Source organism: Phyllostomus discolor, chromosome Y, assembly GCF_004126475.2.
Source record: "Phyllostomus discolor isolate MPI-MPIP mPhyDis1 chromosome Y, mPhyDis1.pri.v3, whole genome shotgun sequence".
NCBI classification, from domain to species: Eukaryota; Metazoa; Chordata; class Mammalia; order Chiroptera; family Phyllostomidae; genus Phyllostomus; species Phyllostomus discolor.
This window is the reverse complement of record NC_050199.1, coordinates 1,489,923-1,513,724: the sequence shown is the minus strand read 5'-3', so window position 1 is coordinate 1,513,724 and position 23,802 is coordinate 1,489,923. Positions and strand designations below refer to the sequence as shown.

The 23,802-nt window shown below is 54.4% G+C and overlaps 1 protein-coding gene across 5 annotated transcripts in view; it reads left to right on the top strand.

Annotated features, from left to right (window-relative positions):
• Nucleotides 1-16,541: 16,541 nt before the first annotated feature.
• The window catches only part of PRKX (protein kinase X-linked), a 67,371-nt gene continuing 60,110 nt past the window's right edge, over nucleotides 16,542-23,802 (top strand). For 3 of the 5 annotated variants that reach the window (XM_036017225.1, XM_036017226.1, XM_036017224.1), the window contains exon 1: nucleotides 16,542-17,176. In XM_036017225.1, the coding sequence (XP_035873118.1) occupies nucleotides 17,011-17,176 (166 nt within the window). In that variant the 5' untranslated portion in view covers nucleotides 16,542-17,010. The other 2 variants (XM_028503746.2, XM_036017227.1) reach the window with 2 other exon arrangements.

Here is a 23,802-nt window from a genome sequence, read left to right as displayed (position 1 = left end):
CAACGCCCCACAGTGAAAAAGGAGCTGGCTCCAAGTGCTAACCGTGCCCAGGTCGAGACACCCTGAGCTCAGAATCAGCAGCGAAACAGCCAGCGAGACGCACCTGATTCACACCCCGGGGAGGGGACCCTGCAATGCTCTGAGCACAACCGCTCCAATGCAGGGGAGGGTCCACCGGGTGCCCACCCGCCCCTCAGACCCTGCCGGTCAGCCAGTGGGCAGCGCTTTGGTGTCCAAGCTGGGGAGCACCCCAGGCCCTACCTGCTGCACCTGCAAAGACCACAGGTAGAACGCCCCCCCACCAAACAATCTCCTAGTAACGTTTCCAATAAATAAATGACGTGTGTTTTTTTCAGTGGGTTTTCTTTTTTTCATGCACACACACAAACACACCAGCTGTCTGGAACCCCCCGTCCCTCAGGGCGTGTGTTGTTTGCACGGTGAGGTGTCAGAAAACCCTCACAGGGTTTCTGAGCGAAGCCCGAGGCAGGAAGTGTGAGGGGCGGGGCTGGGCGTGGGCCCCCGGACCGACCAGCCAGGGAGGGGACACCCCGAGTTTGCCAGGGGAGGGGTTTCCTCGGTTTGCCGGGAGGAGGGGGGGACCGCAGACTGGGGCCTTCCTGAGTCAGGCGACTTCCGAAGGCGGAGTGGGTCTTGTCTTTCCCCGCCCTGAATGCAGGGCCTGTTGATGGGGGGGCGGGGGGGGGGGGGGGGGGGAAGAGGCGAGTGTATTTTTTATCCATGTCCTGGCCTCGTAAAACCCCACGCTCTACACGACGAACACTTCTGCAGGAAGACGTGGTATTCCTTCCTTCCTGTCGAATCTGAGATGGACTCGCCGTGGCCCACATGCCTTCATTTGCTGGGGCAGATAGGAGAAACTACCCCACACGGGGCAGCTGCAACAACAGACATTTCTCCCTCCCTGCCCTGGAGGCTGGAGGCTGACACCCAGGGGTGGGCAGGGCTGGCTCCCCCTGAGGCCTCTCTCTCTCTCCTGGGCGTGTGGACGGCCGTCTTCCCCCTGTGTCCTCCCACGGGCGTCCCTCTGGGTGTGTCTGTGTCCCCAGCTCCTCGTCTTATAAGGACCCCAGTGCTTGGGACCAGGGCCACCCTAGGGACCTCATTTCACCTACATCCCTCCTATAAAGACCCACCTCCAAGTCCAGCCCCATTCCGAGGTCATCCCCAGCTGACCCCGGTCCCCCCCATCACTCCATTCGAGGTCTCAGCATGGTGACTGGACAGTTTCATCCCAAACTAGGACCCGGACCGTCTCCATATGAGACCCACATCGCTGCCGTTAAGCACAGCCAGTGACCGAACCTGAAACCAGGTAGAAAAAAAGAGAGAGAAAGAGAGAGATGGTCTCCATGTGAGACCAACACACACTGCCGTGTGTGTGGGGGGTGTCAATCCCGTCCAACGTGGGGCCCAGGAATCCAGTGCATTTCCACAACAGCTGCGTTCAGGTCTTCTGGATGAGGTTTTGGGCAAAGCTTGGCTTGCCTTTTCGGGGGGGGGGGAGGGGAGGTGCAGCACCTGGCAGCCAGCAGCCCAGAAACACCAGCCCAGGAGCCCAGCTGGAGAGCAAAGACTTCTTCCGGCCCCACAGAGCTATGCTGGGAGCGTGAGGGCCTGCCCACAGACGCCCCAGCTTCTCCCACAAACGCTCCCCAAAACCAACACCTCCCCTCCACCCCCGACACACATGAGCACAAAACCCCAAAGCCCCCCCACAACCCCAGCTGGGACCACAACAACAGCACGCCCCACGGGACAGAAGCACGGGTGCCTAGTCTGAGAGCCGCTCTGCGTGTCTGGGTGCGACGGTTGCTGGCGGATCATTCCAGAAGGAACCCCCTCCAGAGCAAGGGCATTGGCGGCAAGAGCTCCCAGGGGCGGCCGGGATCTGGAAGCGGCCGTCCTGCCCTGGACACACAGTGTTCGCTGCACGGGCTGCCTTCCGGAACATTCCTGCAGCCTTGGGATGTCACACGCCTTGCAGGTCCCAGGCCCGGCCTGCTCCTTGGGGCAGGAGAAAGCCAGCCCACCACATGGCTAAGGATCCCTCCGACAGTTGTGTGTGTGTGCATGTGTGAATGCATGTGTGTGTTGGGGAAATATGTGCTCCGTGCCCCTGGGGAGGGGGACAGGGGGGCACCTCCAGAGGCACTCCTGCCCCGGGGTGGCTCGGAATCCCCAACGAAGGAAGAGGGTTCGAGCTGGTGGTGGTGCAGCCCCCGTGGGGGAAGGCAGAGAAGGAAGGGCGTGTCCTGGCTCTCGTCGTCCCGAGAACGGCATCCGGGCCCAGCTCCCTCCCGGGCCGGCGTCACGCAGATGATGTCCTCTGCAGACACGGAGGGTCCAAAGTCCCCACCACGCACACACACACACACACACACACACATGCACACACACACCACAGGTGTTTGAGTCGCGTCCTGTTGTTCATCCCGGCTTCCTTACAACACGGATGAGACCCACTAGGAACGGAACTCGTGTTTACATCAAGTGGGCTGGCGTGAAATGGCCTTGCCTCTTTGGCCGTGTGGCTGGGAGCTGCCCTCCGAGCAGAAATCTTGGCCCCTGTGTTGTATCCTCCCACCCACGTCGGGAGTCTCACTCCCTGGCAGCGAACGGCTGCAGAATTCCCTTCCTACGGCTCTGCCTACATCTGCTCTCTCTCTGTCTCTCTCAGCTTCCGCTGCTCCCACACTGCCCACTGGTACACACGGGCAGAAAGGCCTGAAAAAACTCCAGGTGGCCGTGAACCTGAGCCCCCAGCCTCAGCCCCAGCCCCCCATCCAGGAGAATCCACGTCTTAGAAGCTTCCTGCTACGTCCTGAGAGCAGAGTTGGGCAGAGTTATCTTTCCAGCCGGCCAAGTGCGTCCTGCACAAATATGGTTCACTCTCTGCTACGTGTCTGTTTTTCTTTGCTTTCTCTATCTCCGGGCACCTTGCAATAAGAGAACGGTTCTTATACATTCAAAAATAAATAAACAGTCCTGAGCGGTGTGACTTCTTCAGGGGCCATCATTTCCGGTCCCCCGTGGGTCGCTCTAATGACACCCAAGAGGCTGTGAAACATGAGTGTGGGGAAATCTCGAACACCATCTGATAAGACATAGGTTGTTTTCTATGGTCTTTAGGGTTTGTTTGGGGTGGGTTTGTGGGGGTTTTTTTTTGCTTTTTTTGGGGGGGGGGAGGGCCTTGATCAGCTTCATGAATACAGAAGGCATTGTAGGAAAAATATATGTAAGTGTTCATTATGTGTGTTCACGTGCATTTTGAACTTTTCCTGTTTTACATCCTCACCTGAGGATATGTTCACTTGTTTTACAGAGAAAGGAGAGGGGGGGAGAGAGAGAGATAGAGGGAGAGGGAGGGAGGGAGAGAGAGAGGGAGAGAGGGAGGGGAGAGAGAGAGAGGGGGGGGAGACAGAGAGACAGAGAGAGACAGAGAGAGAGAGGGAAGGGGAGAGAAAGAGAGAATTAGTAGGGAAAGCTATGAAACCTTACAGGTAGGTACATGGGGTGGAGAGAGAGAGAGGGAGGGAGAGAGAGAGGGAGGGAGGGAGAGAGGGAGGGAGAGAGAGAGATCAATCAATTGTCTCTTGTCTGTGCCCTGACCGAGGACGAAACCTATAATAACCTTTAGCCCCACAGAACAATGCTGCAACTGCCTGAGCTACCCAGCCAAGATGAACTTGTCCTTCTTTCTTTCTGTTTTTTTTTTTCTTTTTTACCAGAATGTTCTGCAGGCTCTGTTGAGGGTAATCACACTGTTATCTGTCCACCTCAGAAAGATTCCTGACCCAGCCATTCAGGAATGAGCAGCCTTTGAACTTGCAGGCCAACGAGGATGGCATTTCTCTTTGGCCAGCATGCTGGGCCCTCGGCGTCTCGGAACAGATGCCCGGGTTGCTTGCACGTAACTCCCCACCTTCCCCATCCCGGCAGCTAACAAAACTACTTCATTAAAAAACGACCAAAAAAAAACCCAAAACCTTTTACAAAATGACGTCTCCCGTTAAGAAACTCAAATCGCGTCGAAAGGGATTATAGCTCCAAAGCAAACTTTCCGTCTCCCCTTTCAATTCCCCACCCGAGCGTGACTTGGTTTACCTACCTCAGGGCAGAGCCCTGGGTTTCAGGACTCACTCAGCCTGCTTGGTGAAGATCCCACAGATCACTGAATCCTTCGGGTTTGGCTAAGCCACCAATAGATCCTGTATTACAAAGCATGTCTTAGCAATACTACCTGGATAGCTTCCCACCAATAAACACGGAGAGAGCATGCCAGTTTATGCTTCTCAGTGAACACACAGCATTCAGCTGCAAAGACAGGCATCCGTGTGTTTTTATTTTTCACAGTCCATTATCTCTTGGAGCAGTTTTACATTTACAGGAAAGTTAAATTACAGGGGTGTCCCATGTACGGCTTCGGCCATCACACCTGGGGTTTCCACCACGCTCCAGGTAGCTGTCGCTCCTGCACTGGGTGGGCTGGTGAAGCTCATTCTCAACACCGCGGGGAGCAGCAGGCTCCCGTGCCGCGGGGCACAGCGGCCGTATTTCTGCTCCCCGATTCGACAGTGGTTCTGCGTTCCGCTCAGAGTTAGAGCTGCCAGGTAAAATACAAGGCCCCTGTTGAACTTGAACTTCGGAGAAAGCACAAATACTTCTCTTCATACAGGTGCATCCCAGAATTTCAGGTATACCACGAATGATTTTGTTTTTTAGTGTAACTGTGTCACAAATACAGGATAGGACATATTTATGGTAAAAGCGTTATTCATGCTTAGCTAAAATTCAAATCTCATTGGGCATTTAATATAAAAACCTCCCAAAGATTGCATGGGACACATGTATATTAAACTTATCTGAGACTGAAACTCAGATAAGGCATTTAGTATAAATATGCCCCAAAGGTTAATGACATAGACTCAAATTCAAACTGAGCCTACCGGAGTTTGGGGCATAGTTATGAGAAGTATTGTTTATTGCAGATTCAAATTCAGCTTCGCATGTAACATAAATATATCCCAAACGTTGCATGAGGTGTGCTTATACAAAAATAATTACTTAGTTTTATGATGTCACTTTTTAAAATTATTACCTTTTTGCCCTGACTGGTGTAGCTCAGTGGATTGAGCGTGGGCTGTGAACCAAAGGGTCGCCGGTTCGATTCCCAGTCAGGGCACAGGCCTGGGTTGCGGGCCGGGTCCCCAGTACAGGGCGCTGGAGAGGCAACCACACACGGATGTTTCTCTCCCTCTCTTTCTCCTTCTCTTCCCCTCTGTCTAAAAAGGCCTAAATAAAATCTTAAAATAAAATAAAATAAAATAATTAACTTTTCCATTGCAGTGCACTCTCTATATTATTAGGCTGAGGTGTAAAGGCATTTATAGAAGTCTCTCAAGCGATGATTTATTCTTTATGGGAAATTCCAGGGTCGCCGGCAGGCTGTTATTTTTCCTTGCTCCATCCCACAACCCCGCGGAGAGTTCAAGGCACAGCCACGCGGTGGGTGTCCCTTCCCTGACACCTGCGACGGTCACACCTGCCCTCCTTGAAGCTGTTCAAATCCCACTTCCTCTATTTTTTTTAAAGATGTTATTTATTTATTTTAGAGAGGGAAGGGAGGGAGATAGAGAGAGAGAGAGAGAAACATCCATGTGCGGTTGCTGGGGGCCATGGCCTGCAACCCAGGCATGTGCCCTGGCTGGGAATCGAACCTGCGACCCTTTGGTTCGCAGCCCATGCGCTCCATCCACTGAGCTACGCCAGCCAGGGCCCGCCCCCTCTGGAAGGCCTTATGCAGGTGTGCATACCGACCTACATCTACGGCATCACAAACGGGCACACACCTCTATTGCGAGATACAGAACAGCAGCATGTACTTACGGATAATTGTATATACAGCGAGCACAGATAATTATCACACTCTATACCCTCTCCCACTCGCGGCTCTGCGACTTTGCTGCCTCTGGTTTTCCCTCCACTCTTGGCCTCCCTGTAACCGCCTCTCTGCGCTCTGACTGCGCGTCGCCCTCCGCGGGTATCCGAGTCCCAGGCCCCGGGTGTCTGCTTGCGTCTGCTTCACCCACAGGCCCACATTGGGGGTCCCCCGCCCTGCACGTGCGATGGATTCCACCGGCACCCTGTTGGGTGGCCGCCTGTCCTGCACGTGCGATGGATTCCACCGGCACCCTGTTGGGTGGCCGCCTGTCCGATGTGAACTTCCGCTGCCAGGGACTACTTCTGGCAACACCTGTGCGTACCTGGCCAGCTAGCTACCCGGAAGCCATCACTGTCTGCCGAGGCCCAACCCATCCGAGCTCCGCCTTGCGGGGTGCAGCGGAGCGGCTGCCGGAGGCTGAGTGTCCTGAATGCGGTGGGCGCGCGCGCCTTGCCAGGGGAGCAGCCACCCCGGGCACGTTAACCTGCGTTTCCTCCGAGCCTGGGTGTCAGGGGTGTTGGCACAGGGTGTCCGGGCCCATCGCTTCCCCCTGAGGACCCACAGGGTCCTGCGCTCAGTCCGGCAGCAGCGATATCACCACCAGCCGCTTCTCAGCCAAGGTCAGAGTTCAAGTGCGAAAAGGCAGAGGCGGCGTGGTGACGGGGAGACGCAGAGAGCAGAAAGCAAGACCTGCACACGCGCGGCGTGAAGGACGGGGAGGCGCGCAGGTATTTTTGACGTCCACCGTGGCCTGGGAAATGAGCTTATGTTGCTTTCAGAGACGCGAAGTTCAAAGGGCTGTGCTCGTGTGTACTCTATGGATACAGGCACCAGGGTCAGGAGCGCTGATTAAGCAGGCCTGCGGGTCTTGACATTTGGGGGAGGACACACTTAGGTGCATGCCTGTATTTCCTTGTCTACTGTGCATGTATCTACAGTGTATTACCTTGTATTACATTGTATTCTATTGTAGTGCACATTGTGGTGTATAGACATGTGGGTCTATCTACATTGTATTACATTGTAACATTGTATTCTATTGTAGTGCACATTGTGGTGTATAGACATGTGTGTCTATCTACATTGTATTACCTTGTATTACATTGTATTCTATTGTGATGCACATTGTGGTGTATAGACATGTGGGTCTATCTACATTGTAACATTGTATTCTATTGTAACATTGTATTCTATTGTAATGCACATTATGGTATATGGACAAGTGCATATATCTACATTGTATTACATTGTAACATTGTATTCTATTGTAGTGCACATTGTGGTGTATAGACATGTGGGTCTACTTACATTGTATTACATTGTAACATTGTATTCTATTGTGATGCACATTGTGGTGTATAGACATGTGTGTCTACTTACATTGTATTACATTGTAACATTGCATTCTATTGTAGTGCACATTGTGGTGTATAGACATGTGGGTCTACTTACATTGTATTACATTGTAACATTGTATTCTATTGTGATGCACATTGTGGTGTATAGACATGTGTGTCTACCTACATTGTATTACCTTGTATTACATTGTATTCTATTGTGATGCACATTGTGGTGTATAGACATGTGTGTCTATCTACATTGTATTACCTTGTATTACATTGTATTCTATTGTAGTGCACATTGTGGTGTATAGACATGTGGGTGTACTTACATTGTATTACCTTGTATTACATTGTATTCTATTGTAACGCACATTGTGGTGTATAGACATGTGTGTCTATCTACATTGTATTACCTTGTATTACATTGTATTCTATTGTAACGCACATTGTGGTGTATAGACATGTGGGTCTACTTACATTGTATTACATTGTAACATTGCATTCTATTGTAATGCACATTGTGGTGTATAGACATGTGTGTCTACCTACATTGTATTACCTTGTATTACATTGTATTCTATTGTGATGCACATTGTGGTGTATAGACATGTGGGTCTATCTACATTGTAACATTGTATTCTATTGTAACATTGTATTCTATTGTAATGCACATTATGGTATATGGACAAGTGCATATATCTACATTGTATTACATTGTAACATTGTATTCTATTGTAGTGCACATTGTGGTGTATAGACATGTGGGTCTACTTACATTGTATTACATTGTAACATTGCATTCTATTGTAGTGCACATTGTGGTGTATAGACATGTGGGTCTACTTACATTGTATTACATTGTAACATTGTATTCTATTGTGATGCACATTGTGGTGTATAGACATGTGGGTCTATCTACATTGTAACATTGTATTCTATTGTAACATTGTATTCTATTGTAATGCACATTATGGTATATGGACAAGTGCATATATCTACATTGTATTACATTGTAACATTGTATTCTATTGTAGTGCACATTGTGGTGTATAGACATGTGTGTCTATCTACATTGTATTACATTGTAACATTGCATTCTATTGTAGTGCACATTGTGGTGTATAGACATGTGTGTCTATCTACATTGTATTACCTTGTATTACATTGTATTCTATTGTGATGCACATTGTGGTGTATAGACATGTGGGTCTATCTACATTGTAACATTGTATTCTATTGTAACATTGTATTCTATTGTAATGCACATTATGGTATATGGACAAGTGCATATATCTACATTGTATTACATTGTAACATTGTATTCTATTGTAGTGCACATTGTGGTGTATAGACATGTGTGTCTATCTACATTGTATTACATTGTAACATTGTATTCTATTGTGATGCACATTGTGGTGTATAGACATGTGTGTCTATCTACATTGTATTACATTGTAACATTGCATTCTATTGTAGTGCACATTGTGGTGTATAGACATGTGTGTCATCTACATTGTATTACCTTGTATTACATTGCATTCTATTGTAGTGCACATTGTGGTGTATAGACATGTGTGTCTACCTACATTGTATTACATTGTACCATTGTATTCTACTGTAGTGCACACTGTGGTGTATAGACACGTGTGTCTACCTACATTGTATTACCTTGTATTACATTGTATTCTATTGTGATGCACATTGTGGTGTATAGACATGTGGGTCTATCTACATTGTAACATTGTATTCTATTGTAACATTGTATTCTATTGTAATGCACATTATGGTATATGGACAAGTGCATATATCTACATTGTATTACATTGTAACATTGTATTCTATTGTAGTGCACATTGTGGTGTATAGACATGTGTGTCATCTACATTGTATTACCTTGTATTACATTGCATTCTATTGTAATGCACATTGTGGTGTATAGACATGTGTGTCTACCTACATTGTATTACATTGTACCATTGTATTCTACTGTAGTGCACACTGTGGTGTATAGACACGTGTGTCTACCTACATTGTACTACATTGTAGTGCTGTATTGTACCGTAACATGCATTTTTCTATATCTTTGCATAGATATGTGTCTGCATAGAAAGTGTATCATTTTCCTGTGTAATATAAGCACTAATATACCTGTCTTTGTGGATTCTTGGGAAAGCCTCTGTACCCCCAAATTATATATATTTTGTTCGTAAATTATGCAATATAAATGATACATTTTATATATTATACACTATAAACGATGTATTTTATATGCAAATTATATATCTCCTGTGTAAATTGTATGTTATACACCACGTATAAATTAAATGTGAAAATTATAAATATATCAAATACATAATTTATATTACATGTAAATGATATGAACACCCTGTGGCTTCGTTTTTACGTGTACGTTTGAACACATGAAAACCTCCTTTGGTGTGAAGAGTACAAAAGGCACGCTGCCTGTGAAAAACACGAACATCCCCGTGTGGTAGCGTGTGTGGGGCCAGCCCTGCGCTCTGCACCCCACTCACAGACTCCCGGGTGATGCCACCGCTCACCACGTGTCCCCCACACTATGGTGTCACGCCCGCCTGTATCTGGACCGAAAGCTACTTCTCACCCCCCCCTCCCCCCAAGAGTCTCATTTCTCAGAAGTTTCACCGTCCTGTCTGTCACGCTGGCTTTTTCAGACCCAGTGCCAGGAAGACACGGACCTCAAAGTGTTACCTGCCAAGGGGGAAGGGCGGCCGCCAACGTCCCGTGTGCGAGGTCACCCAGCGTGCCCCTACTTCCCTAGGGCCTTCAGGACTTCCGAGTGTCCTCCCTGGGGGCCTTGGGCCGATGGAAGGGCCAATCTGGTGCGCTGATAAGGCCGCATCCCCGCTCTCCGGGGGCGGCGGGCGGCGGCAGGACCACAGTTCCTGAGAGATAAGTGCCCCGCCCCCCCCCCCCCATCGCGTGAAACCTGTTTTCCAGATCGCGGGGTGCGTTTATCTCCCGTGAAATCGTGTATCATGTGGTCTGAAGCCTGCTGCCTCATTTCAAAACAAAAAAAACAACAAACAAAAAAAAAAACGAGCCCTGGCTGGCGTAGCTCAGTGGATGGAGCACGGGCTGCGAACCAAAGGGTCGCAGGTTCGATTCCCAGTCAGGGTACATGCCTGGGTTGCAGGCCACGGCCCCCAGCAACCGCACATGGATGTCTCTCTCTCTTCCTCCTTCTCTTCCCTCTCTAAAAATAAATAAATAAAATCTTTTTTTTTTTAAAGAACTGCCATCCCATGAGGTGCCCAAAGTAGGAAAAAAAAATGCTTCTCTCTATGGCTTTCTACAAATAACCATCCAAGGAAAACCTCAGTGTAGACAGACTGGTGTGGAAGCATTATTTTTCAGAAGTCGGTGCTGCGTGTTTGAATAAGGGCATCTCCGTGTCACATCGCAAAAGTCCTTGAGTTGCCTCCTAGTTTTAAATGTTTTTATTGATTATGCTATTGTAGTTTCCCATTCCCCTGCCCCTTTATTCCTCTCTGCCCTGCACTCCCCCTCCCATCAGCATTACCCCTCACCCCCTTGTTTCATGTCCATGAGTCTTATACATAAATTCTCTGGCTTCTCCATTTCCTATACTATGAACTCTCCGTATTTTGTACCTACATTTTACGCTTCTTATTCCCTGTACCTTTCCTCTCATTCTCCCCCCTCCCCCTCCCTCACTGGGAACCCTCCACGTGATCTCCATTTCTGTGATTCTGTTCCTGTTCTAGCTGTTTGCTTCGTTTGTTTCTGGTTTTACTTTTTTAGGTTTGGTTGTTGATAGTTGTGAGTTTGTTGTCATTTCGCTGTTCACATTTTTGATCATCTTCTGTTTCTTAGATAAGTCCCTTGAACATTCCCTATAACAAGGGCTTGGTGATGATGAACTCCTTGAACTTGACCTTATCTGGGAAGCCCTTTATCCACCCTTCCATTCTAAATGAAAGCTTTGCTGGATAGAGCAATCTTGGATGGAGGTCCTTGTCTTTCATGACTTGGAATACTTCTTTCCAGCCCCCTCTTGCCTGCAAGATTTCTTTTGAGAAACAGCTGACAGTCTTATAGGAACTCCTTTGTAGATAACTGTCTCCTTTTCTCTTGCTGCTTTTAAGATTCTCTCCTTACTTTTAATCTTGGGTAATGTCATGATGATGTGCCTTGGTGTGTGCTTTCTTGGGTCCAACTTCTTTGGGGCTCTCTGGGCTTCCTGGACTTCCTGGAAGTCTATTTCCTTTGCCAGACTGGGGAAGTTCTCCTTTATTATTTGTTCAAATAAGTTTTCAATTTCTTGTCCTTCCTCTTCTCCATCTGGAACCCCTATGATTCAGGTGTTGGAACGTTTAAAGGTGTCCCAGAGGTTCCTCAGCCTCTCCTCATTTTTTCCAATGCTTGTTTCTTCATTCTGTTCTGGCCAAATGTTTATTTCTTCCTTTTGCTCCAAACTATTGATTTGAGTCGAGGTTTCCTTCCCTTCACTGTTGGTTCCCTGAGCACTTGCCTTTATTTCACTTTTCCTAGCCTTCCCTTTTTCATCTATTTTGTGACCATACTCAACGGATTCTGTGAGCATCCTGATGACCAGTGTTTTGACCTCTGCAGCTGATAGGTTGGCTATCTCTGTATCCCTTAGTTGTATTTTTTCTTGAGGTTTGATCTGTTCTTTCATTTGGGCCATTTTTAAAAAAAATCTCAGCGCACTTTTTGCATAGCATGGTGGCAGAGTCTTAGGCGTTCACCAGGGCAGGGCAACCCAGGTCCCTGCATTGTGGTGCTGTATGTGGGGGAGGGGTCTGAGAGGGAACAGTGTCGTTCGCTCAGCTCTCCCTGGCTTTCAGTCACTTCCTCCTCTACCCACAAGCAAATGGGCCCTTCTGGTGCTGATTCCCGGGTGGGTGGGTTTGTGTACACCTAGGGCCCTGTTGTGGGTCTCTCCAACAAACACCCCTGTGAGGCTGGGAGTCTCTCCCGCCGCCACAACCCCCACAGGTGTTTTCAGTCAGAGGTTTTGAGGCTTTATTTCCTCACGCTGGAACCCTGAGTTGCATGGTCTGTTACGCTCCCCAGTTGTTCCTCCTGGTTTATCCGTTCGCAAATGTGGGACCACTCACCCCGCCAGCCGCCTTCTTGCCCGGCCCGCCCGCTGCCACCCTGCCCGCCCCAGCTCTCCAGCCACCGCCTGGCCGCCAGCCTTCTCCACCCCGGCTGCCCATGTCCACCCCTCCCACTGGTCTGGATGAATGTTTGTGCTTCAGTTCCCCAATGGTTGGACTTCCACACAGTTTACTTTTCTGGCAGTTCCGGTTGTGTTTTGTTTTTAAACCTGGTTGTTGTCCTTCTTTTGGTTGTGTGAGGAGGCCCAGCGTGTCTCTCCATTAAACCTCCATCTTGGCTGCCAGTGAGAACTGCTTCTGACGTTTAAACTTCAGAGTTTCTAGAGTGAGTGGCGCAGGGTTCGGTTTTCTGAGCGAGGTTGGGGATGGGTGCGTGTTTCTCGGGACCTGCCGTGAGTTAAGTGCACAGGTTTGTGGATGGATGGATCCATGGCTCTAAGCCCACTTGGGATGCACAGCCCCCTGTAGCCGGAGCTGCAGGGTCCCTACCAAACACGGCACTGGCGTCCCCATGCAACGCCCCCAGTTTTCTGGGTCCCTTGCTGGGTGCTGGGGGACACGAGTTGGGTCTGGACACTAGTCTGTACCTGAAGTTCTAAGGTACCTGGAGAAGCGAGGCCTCAGTGGTGGGGACGGGCTGTTCCCTTTCCAGGAAACATCTTTGGAGAGTTGGGTGCGCTGAGGGTCCAGGGGGGGCGGGGCCTGGCGCGGGTCAAGGGTGCCTGGTTCTTGTTGAGTGTCTATGAAAGGAATTCGAGTCATCCCCCCCGCAGTGGACCAAAGGCTCCAGAAGTCAGACACCACCCTAGCTTATCAGGAATTCCTAACAGATCAGACACCCAGGCGTCCACCGCGGGGCCTGTCTGGTGACGGGGGAGAGGCCAGGGGCAGATGCGGGCAGAGCGACTCCCGGTACGTGCCCCGATGTACTTGACTTTGTCCTGGCCTGGAAGGTGTTCCTGTGCTCGAGTGACGACACCCCCAAGGCCCCTGGTGCATCCAAGGACGGTGGAAGCAAGGCCCTGAGTCCCGGAAAGGCCTAAGCAGAGTGCCCCCCCCCCCCCCGCCCCGCGCACACACACACAGGGGGCTTTCTGTGCGTTGTGCTGGCAAATCCCCGCTGCAGTCCGAGGCCTCAGGCCGGGGCCCAGATACATCCGCCTACTCGCTGAGGCCGAACCCTAAATGAGCCTCCCCCTGCTACTCAACGTACGGTCTGACATCTCCTGGCCCGCCCAGGCCCACATGCCAGGGGATCCCTACGTCCCAGGGCGGGGTCCCCTTCCGGAGGTCCCAGGACGGCCTCTTCCCAAGCACGGCAGAAGGCGCTCTGTGACTCCCTAATACCTGTGCTCACCTGCGTGGGTGGCAGCCCACGTACGCACAGCTGACACAGAGTACGTACAGGTGCGGTTTTAGGCTGATCACCGTCCTGTCTGGGAAGGCAGCAGCGGAACACTCTGGAAAATATGTGTGTGAGAATATGTAATAGACTATGTTGGAGTATATGTAATGTGTGTTAGACTGCATTTGACAAACAGAATATATATGACATAGGCAACATCTAATATATATATATATATATATATATATATATATAAGTTGTCAGGCCTATGAACCCACCTGTTTTAAAAGCAGTTCTTTTAAAACATGTGTTTCAGAATACACAGTAAACAATATTATATGATAAACTATACTAGAATGTATGATGCAACCCTGACAACATACTATATATATATAATATCTAATATCACACAAATAACTCGTAGTGTGTGTGAAGCCAGCTTAACAATTCTCTTATAATATATGAGAATATTCAATAAAATAGAATATATAGTATAAATATATATATATATATAGTGTAGTCTGTTACAGAGCATTTCAAGTGTAATACGATCCATGGACACTTTAAAAATCTGTGAAGACGGCTGAAAACGTCTTTTATTCTAATACGCGCATGAGAAGTCATAGACGATGTAAGGAAATGTGTTAGAATGTATATAAGGAATAGGATGTATTAGAATAAAATGCTATATACCACGTAGGAACTCTGCAGTCTCTGAAGGTCACTCAGGGGATGCTTCTTTGTCATTCTAACTCCGTGTGTAGACACACCTAGACATGTGTATTTGTCCACCTGTGCGCACGTGCATTCATACATATGCACAAAGTTGTGTGTGTGTCTGTGTGTGTACGTATACCATACACCGCGAAAGAAGCGCCCTCATAGGTCGTTTTTACTGCCCTTGAGTTCGATAACCGAGGGCCGGGAGTGGTCTTGGGGGTTCTCGCGCTCGCCACTACAAAGGTGGGAATGGCGCTGGGACACCTGCCTGGCCCCAGGGTTTCAGGCCTTCCCAGTGCCATGGCCGCGTTTTCTGGGCAATGCGGGCCGTCCTCGCAGAGGGAAGGACAGCCAGCCCTTGGGAAACCTGCCCCGGGACCTTTTGGGGGAACGGAGGCAAGTAAGGTGGTCAGACTCGAGGGTGGGAGCGGAAGGGGTCGCGGCCACTCTGCGGCCCAGGATTTGACGCTGACGTTTTCTGGCGGGGCGCAAGGAGGAGGGAGGGCAAGGCACGTCCTCAACTCGGTGCGGAATCCCCCCGGACGTTGGGCACCGACGCCGATCAGCCCCCAGCTCCGCAGTCCCAAGATGGAATCCCTGTGGAGAGGGCGCAGCGCTCCATGGGGAGAACCTCCTGGTGTCCCCAAGCCCCTTGGGGCGGACGGGGTCTTTTGGCCCAGGCGCGGGGGTCCCCTCATTCGGGTCCCCAAGCTAGGGCGCACGGTACGCACGGCCCACTCCCGGCGCGTATTTTTCGAATTCCAGCTGCAGATTTGGCAACCGGCGAGGAGAGAGCAGGCTACCCCGCCCCAGCGACAATGCCACCCACAGAGCGCCCCTGAGGGGGCGGGGCCAGACTGGCAGCCCCGGCCAGAAAAACCACACCCAGAGCCGGTTCCGGTTTCCGTCGCCCCCTCCCCGCCAGCCACCGGGCTCGAGCTGGTAAAGGTTTTCCGTTTTTGAATGCGTCCCTCGCTTCTCCAAGAACACCCTTCCCCGCGGGCGGGACACTTTCCCCAACCCATGATCACAATCGCGGAGACCCCTGCAAACAAAGTGGCAGGCAGGGTGCCCCGGTTCAGCTCACAGTGGCTTCCGCGGGCCGGCACCTGGGACAGCCAGCCCCGGGGCCTGGTTAGCACCGAGGCGTTCAGGCCTCGCTGGGCCAGCGGAAGCCGGCGTGCTTTTTAACCACATGCCTCGGGCGGGGGAGATAGTGGCCACTGAGAACTCAGGACCTCCGGGGACATTATAATCTCCGAAGTGCACTAGCCACTTTGCAGCGCATCTAAATCTATCTGTCTGGCCTGCAGACCCACCAGTAAGAAACTGTTTTCCGAGTGTCCCTGGTGCGTCTGGGGCAGCGGCCCATGCAGTCGCACGCGCCGCCTGCCCTTGTTGTGTCTCTGAAATCGGTTACCCTTAGTGTCATTATTTTCCCGGTTTTTTTTTTTTTTTTTTGGAAATCGTTATGGGGTGCAAGGAAGCTGTGCAGAAACGTCCCCAAGGCTCGTGGCACCCCGCGCCCGCGACACAATCAGCGTCCCGCCCCGCTCCAGGCCCACAGCGGCGCCTCCAGGAAGTGGCCCCGGCGGCCGGCGGCACCTCCTTGGGGACTTGGGGACCCGGCGCAGCCCGCCAACCCTCCCATCCGCCTTTAACCGCTCGTGTTCAGTTTTATTTTTTAACTTTGTACTTCGGTCTGCACCACGCTCCCCGCGTCCCCAGCGGGGCCCACCTCCAACTTTACGGGATGTGGCCCAGCGATCTCTGTGGCCAACCTCTGGCATCTCCCCCACCCCCCGGGGGGAGCTCGGCAGGCACCCCACCCTGGGGTGGCCCGGGGTGCAGAGGGGCGTGGGCACCACCCCAAAGCTGCCAGCCGCCCCCCCCACGCCCCGCCTCGCGGTTCCTGGGCGGGACACGGCGGGGGGCGGAGCGAGCCCCGCGACACGGAGAGACCCCGCCCCGCAGGCGGGGTCCCCGGGGAGGGCGGGGAGAGCGCGCGGCCCCGCCCTGCCCGCTTCCGCCCGACTACCTTTTTTATCACGCACTCCGCGCCCCTGGCACCAGTAGTGGCAGAGTCGGGACACGAGGAATGAGCGCGGGCCTCGGCTCCGGCAGCCGGGACCCTGCTCCAATTCCGCGCAGCCCAGCCGCGTCCCACTCCGAAGCCGCGCCGCCGCCCGGCCCGCCGCTGCGGGCGCCCGGCCCGCGGTGCCCGCCTGCCGAAGCCGCCGGCTACTCCCACCAGCTGCTGCCGCCGCCGCCGCTGCCGCTGCTGCTGCATTGAACACCGCCCCGCGCCGCGCCATTGTCCCCACCGCCCTGCCAGCGAAGCCGCGCCGCGGATCGGGAGGCGAGGGGCGCGCATGGGTGGGCGCAGCTGATGCCCGCGCCGCTGCGCCGCACTCCGAGGCTGCGTCCCAGGAAGTCCGGCTCTCCTCTCCCCCAAGTCCGGCGAGGCTCCCCGCCCTGGAGCGCGACCCCATGGAGGCGCCCGAGCCAACCAAAGCGGCCGCGGTAGACCCCGACCCTCCCCAGAGCCCGGGAGAGACTCCCGATGAGGCGCCCGCTCAGGGGCCCGGCTCTGACACCCCCGCCTCCGAGTCGCCCGCCTACCGCCTGCAAGACTTCGACACGCTGGCCACCGTGGGTGAGTGCGAGACGTGGGGACCCGGCCCGCTGGGGCGCTCGGCGCCGCCCGGGATGCGGGCGTCAGACAAAGCTCCCGGAGAGTGTCGTCCCCCCCGGCTGTCTCCCGTGGAGCCCGCCGCCTGGTCCCGCCTGCTCCGGCGCCCTCGGTCCCACAGACGCCCGGAGAGTTGGAGTGAGTCCCCCCGGTCCCCCCCGAGTACCTCCCTAAGCTGCCAGCGCCCCACCTGGCGCCTCCAAAGGCGCCGTCTTTTTATACCTGCCGCCACTAAACCGCTCGGGTGCCGGGGCTCCCTGACGTCACGAAAGTTCCTGGAGCTGACCTCCCATTGGGGACCTCAGGCGCCCTCCCCCGGCGGGGACCCCCAGGGGAAGAGGAGGCCGCTGGGGAGGTGGACCGGCGCTCCTGCGCCCGGTGGTAGGAGGCAGCACCTGAGGTGGGCCTTGGAAGGAATCGCTTTTGGACACAGGTGTCCCGCCACGCTGTGGGGTTGGGACAAGGGAGATGGATTAGACGTTTCCAGACATCACTGGCCGTCCTTCCACCAGACCTTGCTTTCCTTCTGTCCCCTCTCTGTTCCAAAGGGATCCCCCCCCCCCCCACCTGGGCCACTGGGAATGTCACTTTCCCGTTTCCTCAGCGGCGCCTGGATCCCGAAAACGCGCCTGGCGTATGGATACAGCCAGACTGAATTGAAAGGTGCCTGGCCTTGCGAGCTAGTCAGTTGAACTGTGCGCGCACAAGCTCGGGGGTGGCCGCTTGGCCACCCGGTGCCGAGGGGTTGCGCCGGCCTGTTGTTTATGGACGGGGGGGGGCCATGCTGAGAGTGACCCGTGAGGCAGGGGTGCTTAAGAAGTTTCTTCACGCTCCCCCAAATTTGGAACAAGGGAGCGGACTAGGGTGAGGTCAAGGTCATGAGGGCCAGAGCCAGGGTGACGGTGAGAGCCCCAGTGGCGAGGGGCCTTCCCTTCTCCAAGTGCAGCTGGGTGTGAGGAAGGCGTCAGCAGGCACCCTGATGGGGGGCGAAGGGCGTAGGAGGGGCCCCCTCCCCCCCCCCCCAATCTATTTGTCTACCTGTGGGGAAAGCTTGTCACAGAGGTGCCGTATGGGGACGTTTCTGGTTGTCACAGCTGGGGAGGCGGTGCTCCTGCTGCCACCTGGTGGGTGGAGACGGGGTAGGGGGCTGCTCCACACCCTCCCACACACGGGGCCCAGGACACCCCACGAGTGGGCGGCCGGCAGCCGCGGAGTCAGGCTGTGAGGCTGAGGGTGAGAGGCTCCGACTTCAGCGGGAGACACTCGCGTCTTTCTCTTTCGGCCTCTTTCCTCCTTGCATTTAGCTCTGTAGCTACCTACCTGTGTACCTGGGTACCTGCCTGTGAATGCGTGCCCCCACCCACCCATCCACCCATCCATTATCCATCTACCTGTCATGTATCCACCCTTCTGTCTTTCTCCACCTTTCTGCCTTCTCTCTCTTTTCCTCTGTTCGCCTCTTTTCCCCTTCTCCCTCCTCTTCCTCTTCTTCTTCCCTCCCTCTCCCTCTCGCTCTCTCCTCCCTCAAACTCGGGTCGGTCCTGCGCCGATGTGCTTAGCACTTGTCCACCACGGGACCGGGGACCCAGGCCCCGGGGGGAGTCCCGCAGGAGGTGGAGAGCAGGTGAACAATGGAAAGTTGCTGGCCGCCCCGCCGCCCCTTGGCGCCTGGTCCCGCCATTGTGCTCCTCTCGGACGCGCGCTTGGGTCCGTGGTGGCAGCCGTGGGGGCTGTGGAGGCCAGGGCGCCGAGCCCGTGCCGGGCAGGCGGGTGGTGGGCTGCAGGTGTGACCTCGTCTGGTGCCCCGTGGGCGCTGCCAAGTGAGCATAGGTACCCAGTGAGTCATGTCCTTAAAAACAGAATGTCACCGCCTGTGGGGACCGACCAGCCGGCCAGCCGGGGCTGGGAAGGGGAGCTGTTTCATTCTTTCCTCTCTGCTTGTCTCAGTGAAGCCGGTGCTTGCTCATCCAGGGCGACTCCTTGTGGGCCTGGAGGCCGAGGCCGGTTGTCGCTGTTTCCGGCAGTGGGCACGCAGGGGACAGGAACCCACACCTGTGTGTACACGGTGCACGGCCCTCTTCCCAGCCCCTGACACTCTCGGCGACCTGTGACCTCAACCCCTCTCTTGACTATAGGTGACAGACTCATCTGAGCACGACACATGCAAGAGATTAAGAATGAGCGTAAAAAGAAAAAAAATGACAAGCCGTCCCCGAAGCACCGGAATGGGGTGTCCCCGAGTCACCCCGTGGGGCGCCCTCAGCTCGCCTCAGACGGCGCAGGGGGCCCGGTATCTGTACCCTGAAGGCAGTCAGGGCGGGCGTGCATGCTCTGCTGCCAGCGTTTGCAGCTCGGCGGGAGAGGGCCTGGGTTTCCGCCTGCCCCTGGGTCCCGGCCCTGAGCCTCTGCCTGCCCGCCCCGCACAGGCACTGCCCACAGGGGCTCTGAGTTTTCTCCTCGGGGTGTCTGTCCGCACTTTTCCTGCTGACCGAGGCGACTGTCTGGCGTGTGCCTGATGCCGTCCCCACCCCCCGCCCGCCCCTAGAACCAGGCACAGGGCAAAGGCAGAGCTCAGCTCGGGTTGTCGTCTGTGGGCTGTTCACAGTCTGTGTCCCCCGCTCACGTCCCTGCCCCTTGGGTCTGGTCTCTCCGCGTGTGGGTGACGGGTCCCTTTCGTCCCCCGCACACGCTTGTGTTTTTCACCCCTTTGTTTCTGCCCGTGAGCTTGGCCTGGGGGTGGGGAGGGGTCCCCCCACCCTGGGGCCGGAATCGCTGACTCCCAATCCGTGCGACAGGGCTGAGGGGACGTTGGTGTGTTAGGGCACGTGGCTGTGAGGATGGACGGCGGGGCCCTCCGGGAGGTACCACGAGCCTGAGATCCAGCTGGGAGCACACGGGGGTGTTGGCGCCCGGGGACGGAGTGAGGACCCGTATGACGTCACAGGGTGTCCCGAGTCCTCCTCCACGTGCGTTAGGTTAGGTGTGTGGGCCGTTGCTGGCATGCCAGGTGGAAATGGTTCCCCCTCCCTCCTTGTGCATGGCTATATGTGTGTGTGTGTGTATATATATATATATATATATATATATATATATTTATAGTGGCATCGTTATAACCTCCAAGGGGATCCCAAAAGCTTTCTGTAGAGTCCCACACCTCCCCCCATGCGGACGGACACGGTGACATCTTTCATAGCTGTAGCACAATATGGGAACCCGGATGGCAGCGTGGGTCACGTCCTCTCAGAGACGAGAGACCCTGCTCGCTGCTCCCGGCTCCTAGGGGGGGGTCTCCTTCGTGTTTCCAAGGGTGAGCGCCTGTGTGTTTCTAGACAGGGCGTCCGTTTAGAGAACCCCGCCCCCAAGGTCAAGGTGCACAAGTTATTGCCTCCTCACCGACCACTCCCGAATGCTTCCTGCTTTCATTTCTTTTTAAAAAAAATATTATTTTTTTTAAAGATTGTATTTATTTTTAGAGAGGGAAGGGAGGGAGAAAAAGACAGAGAGAGAGAGAAACATCCATGTGCGGTGGCTGGGGGCCGTGGCCTGCAACCCAGGCCTGTGCCCTGACTGGGAATCGAACCTGCGACGCTTTGGTTCGCAGCCCCAGCTCCATCCGACTGAGCCACGCCAGCCAGGGCCCTGCTTCCCTTTCTTTACTGTGTCCCACCACGAGACGACAAGCCTGTGTTTCGTTACAGCCTGGGAGACGGTCCCTCACGCATCAGTCATGACCAAGTTCTCTCCGGGCCTTTTCCAGTGTACTGACAGCCCTTTCTCCTCTGACCTTGGTTTCCTGGAATTGGCCCCACTGTGTGTCTGCTTTCGGCCCGGGCTGTCCAGTACCCCTGCACTGTTGCCCCTGAGCGCCCCTCAGCACCCCTCAGCACCCCCCCAGACCAAGCGAGGGCCATCAGGTCCAGGGAGATTGTGGGAAGGGGCAGCCACAAGGGTGGAGCTGCCATCGCGATCCGAAGTGTTTACTGCTCACTCTCCGCCTTGGGAGGGCGCTCTAGAGCACACCATCCAAGCAGACTTGGAGGATGGCGCCGACATCGCGCCGCCCCGGGAAAGTCAGAAATTAGCTAAAAGATGAGGAAAGGACACTAACAAGTCCAGAAGTCTGGCAGGTAGCTGTTCCTCCTTTAAAATATATATATTTATTTATTTTAGAGACAGGAGAGGGGAGCAAGAGAGGGTCAAATTGCGTGGCTGGCTCTCGTGCGCCCCCTCCTGGGGACCCGGCCTGCAACCCAGGAATGTGCCCTGACTGGAGGGACGAGGCCACCAGCCCAGGGACGCTTGGAGCCCCAGGAGCTGGAAGAGGCGGGAAGGCCCCGCCCTGGGGCCTGTGGGGGGAGCACAGCCCTGGGGACACCTGGATCATCTCAGACGCCTGGTCTGCAGGAGAGGGGCGCAGTGAAAGCAAGAACCCATGGGTTTCTTCTCAGGAGGCCATGCATGATGCCGTGCATGATTCTGTCTGTGGTTCCATGCATGAGGCCCGTGTTCAGGGCTAGACGGAGAGCACCAAGAACTCGGTGTTCCCGACCCCCGGACCCCGACCCCGGCAGAGAGTGGTGCCCCGCACACAGTGTGCGGCTCCCTTCATCCCCACCCGTGAGCATAGGGGAGAGCCCGCATCCCACCCACCTGGTCCGGCCAAAGGCTGCCGTCTTGAATCAGCCGCAGTTTTGTCATTTTTGTCCAGTTGGACTTCTCGAACTACATACCCCAAACCCGGGGGCTGGGCTTAGACACCCCAGGGGGTTACATGTCACAGTTCTGGGGGCCGGAAGTCTGACATCTTGGTGCCGACAGGGTTGAGACCTGGCGAGATCTCTCTTCTGGGCTGCCGATGGCTTGCTTCTCGGTGTGTCCTGGCGTGGCCGAGGGCAGACAAGGGAACCACGACGCTCGTGACTCCTTGTGACTCTTGGAAAGACAGTCGTCCCGTCAGGGGGATGCCACCCTCGGGAACTCATCGGACCCTAATTCCCTCCCAGAGACCCACCTGCCTGCGAATGCCACCCCACTGGGCGTTAGGGCCTCCGGGCACCGATTTCCGGAGACACTAACCCTCGGGCCGTAACACTAGCTTTGCCCATCGTGGGCTGCTTTGCCTTTTGTCTCCTGAAATCGTCCATTTGGGGTGAAGGTGCCTGCCCTGGCCGCAGTCTGACTCTGTCCCATCCCGGAATGCCCAGGGAGGACCCCCTCCTCCCTGGGTCTGGGGACAGCCCTCTGTGCCCCAGCCTGGGTCCCCCATGGGCACAGGGCCCTGGCACCTCACCACGTGGTCTCAGACCCAGCTCCTGAGTGAGTCCCTCCACAGCTGAGGACCACCAAGGAGAGACCACCGTTGTCACCAGGAGAAAAGGGCGGAGGGACTCATGACACGGAGCAAAGCTTCGCTGCCACGTTCCCCTCCCTGAGGCCGCAGGAAGCTTCTAGACACAGGGTCCTTTCTGGGAGAGACACGCTCAGAGTTCTCAGTCGGCTGCCGTCAGCCTCGTTTGGGGAGCCCCCTTCTTGGGCCTTTCTCTGTATTTCCCCCCAATTTTTTCCTTTTTTTCACAGCCACAGCACCCCCACAGCGCTGCCCTGTCCACACCGTTCCTCTCTCCCCGATTTCCTCGGAACGCTCCCCGGCCTGTTTCCTGCCGAGAAGAATAGTAGGATATTGGTCCACTTTTTTTTTTCCTTTTTTTTTTGGAGATTGTCCACAGCGTGGGGGGCAGAGAGAACCCGAGTGCTCTGATTTCCACACGGATTTGTGAGGGGCTGTGGACGGTGCACAGCATGGTGGCAGTCAGGTCCCCGGCATGGGTCACCCTCGCCCACTGTGGCTGGAAGGAGAGGCTGGTTGCACTGTGCTGAGTGCCGACCCTGTGTGGGCAGCAGGTTTCCTGCTCTTCCCCGTTGAGAAAGTGGGGCTGATGCTCACAGCTGCTGAGCTGCTGCGGACGGAGCAGCTAAGGCATCCACCGTGGTGTTCCGCGTGGTGCGGGCATCCTGAGGGACCGCGCCCCAAAACACCGGCCGGCACGCCTTCCTTTACTCACTCACAGGGTGGCTGGCATCTCCCTGTGTGTGTGTGTGTGTGTGTGTGTGTGGCACCTTCCCACGTAACAGCAAATGCACCTGTGTCTTCATTCCTTCCCCCTGGCTCAGTAATATGTCACGTGTGGGATGGACCATGCTTTGGTCTATCTGTAGGTGCCATTCATGTCTTCAGAGGAACCAAGTTGGAAGACAGGGCGCCTGGAACAAAAGACACTTTTTTTTTTAAAGCCTGTAATTTTTTAAAAAGATTTTATTGATTTATTTTTAGAGAAGGAAGGAAGGGAGAAAGAGACAGAGAGAGAGAAACATCCATGTGCGGTGGCTGGGGGCCGTGGCCTGCAACCCAGGCATGTGCCCTGACTGGGAATCGACCCTGCGACGCTTTGGTTCGCAGCCCGCGCTCCATCCACTGAGCTACGCCAGCCAGGGCTTGAACAACAGACATTTCTCCCTCCCCGTCCTGGAGGCTGGAGGCTGACACGCAGGGGCGGGCAGGGCTGGCTCCCCCTGAGGCCTCCCTCTCTCCT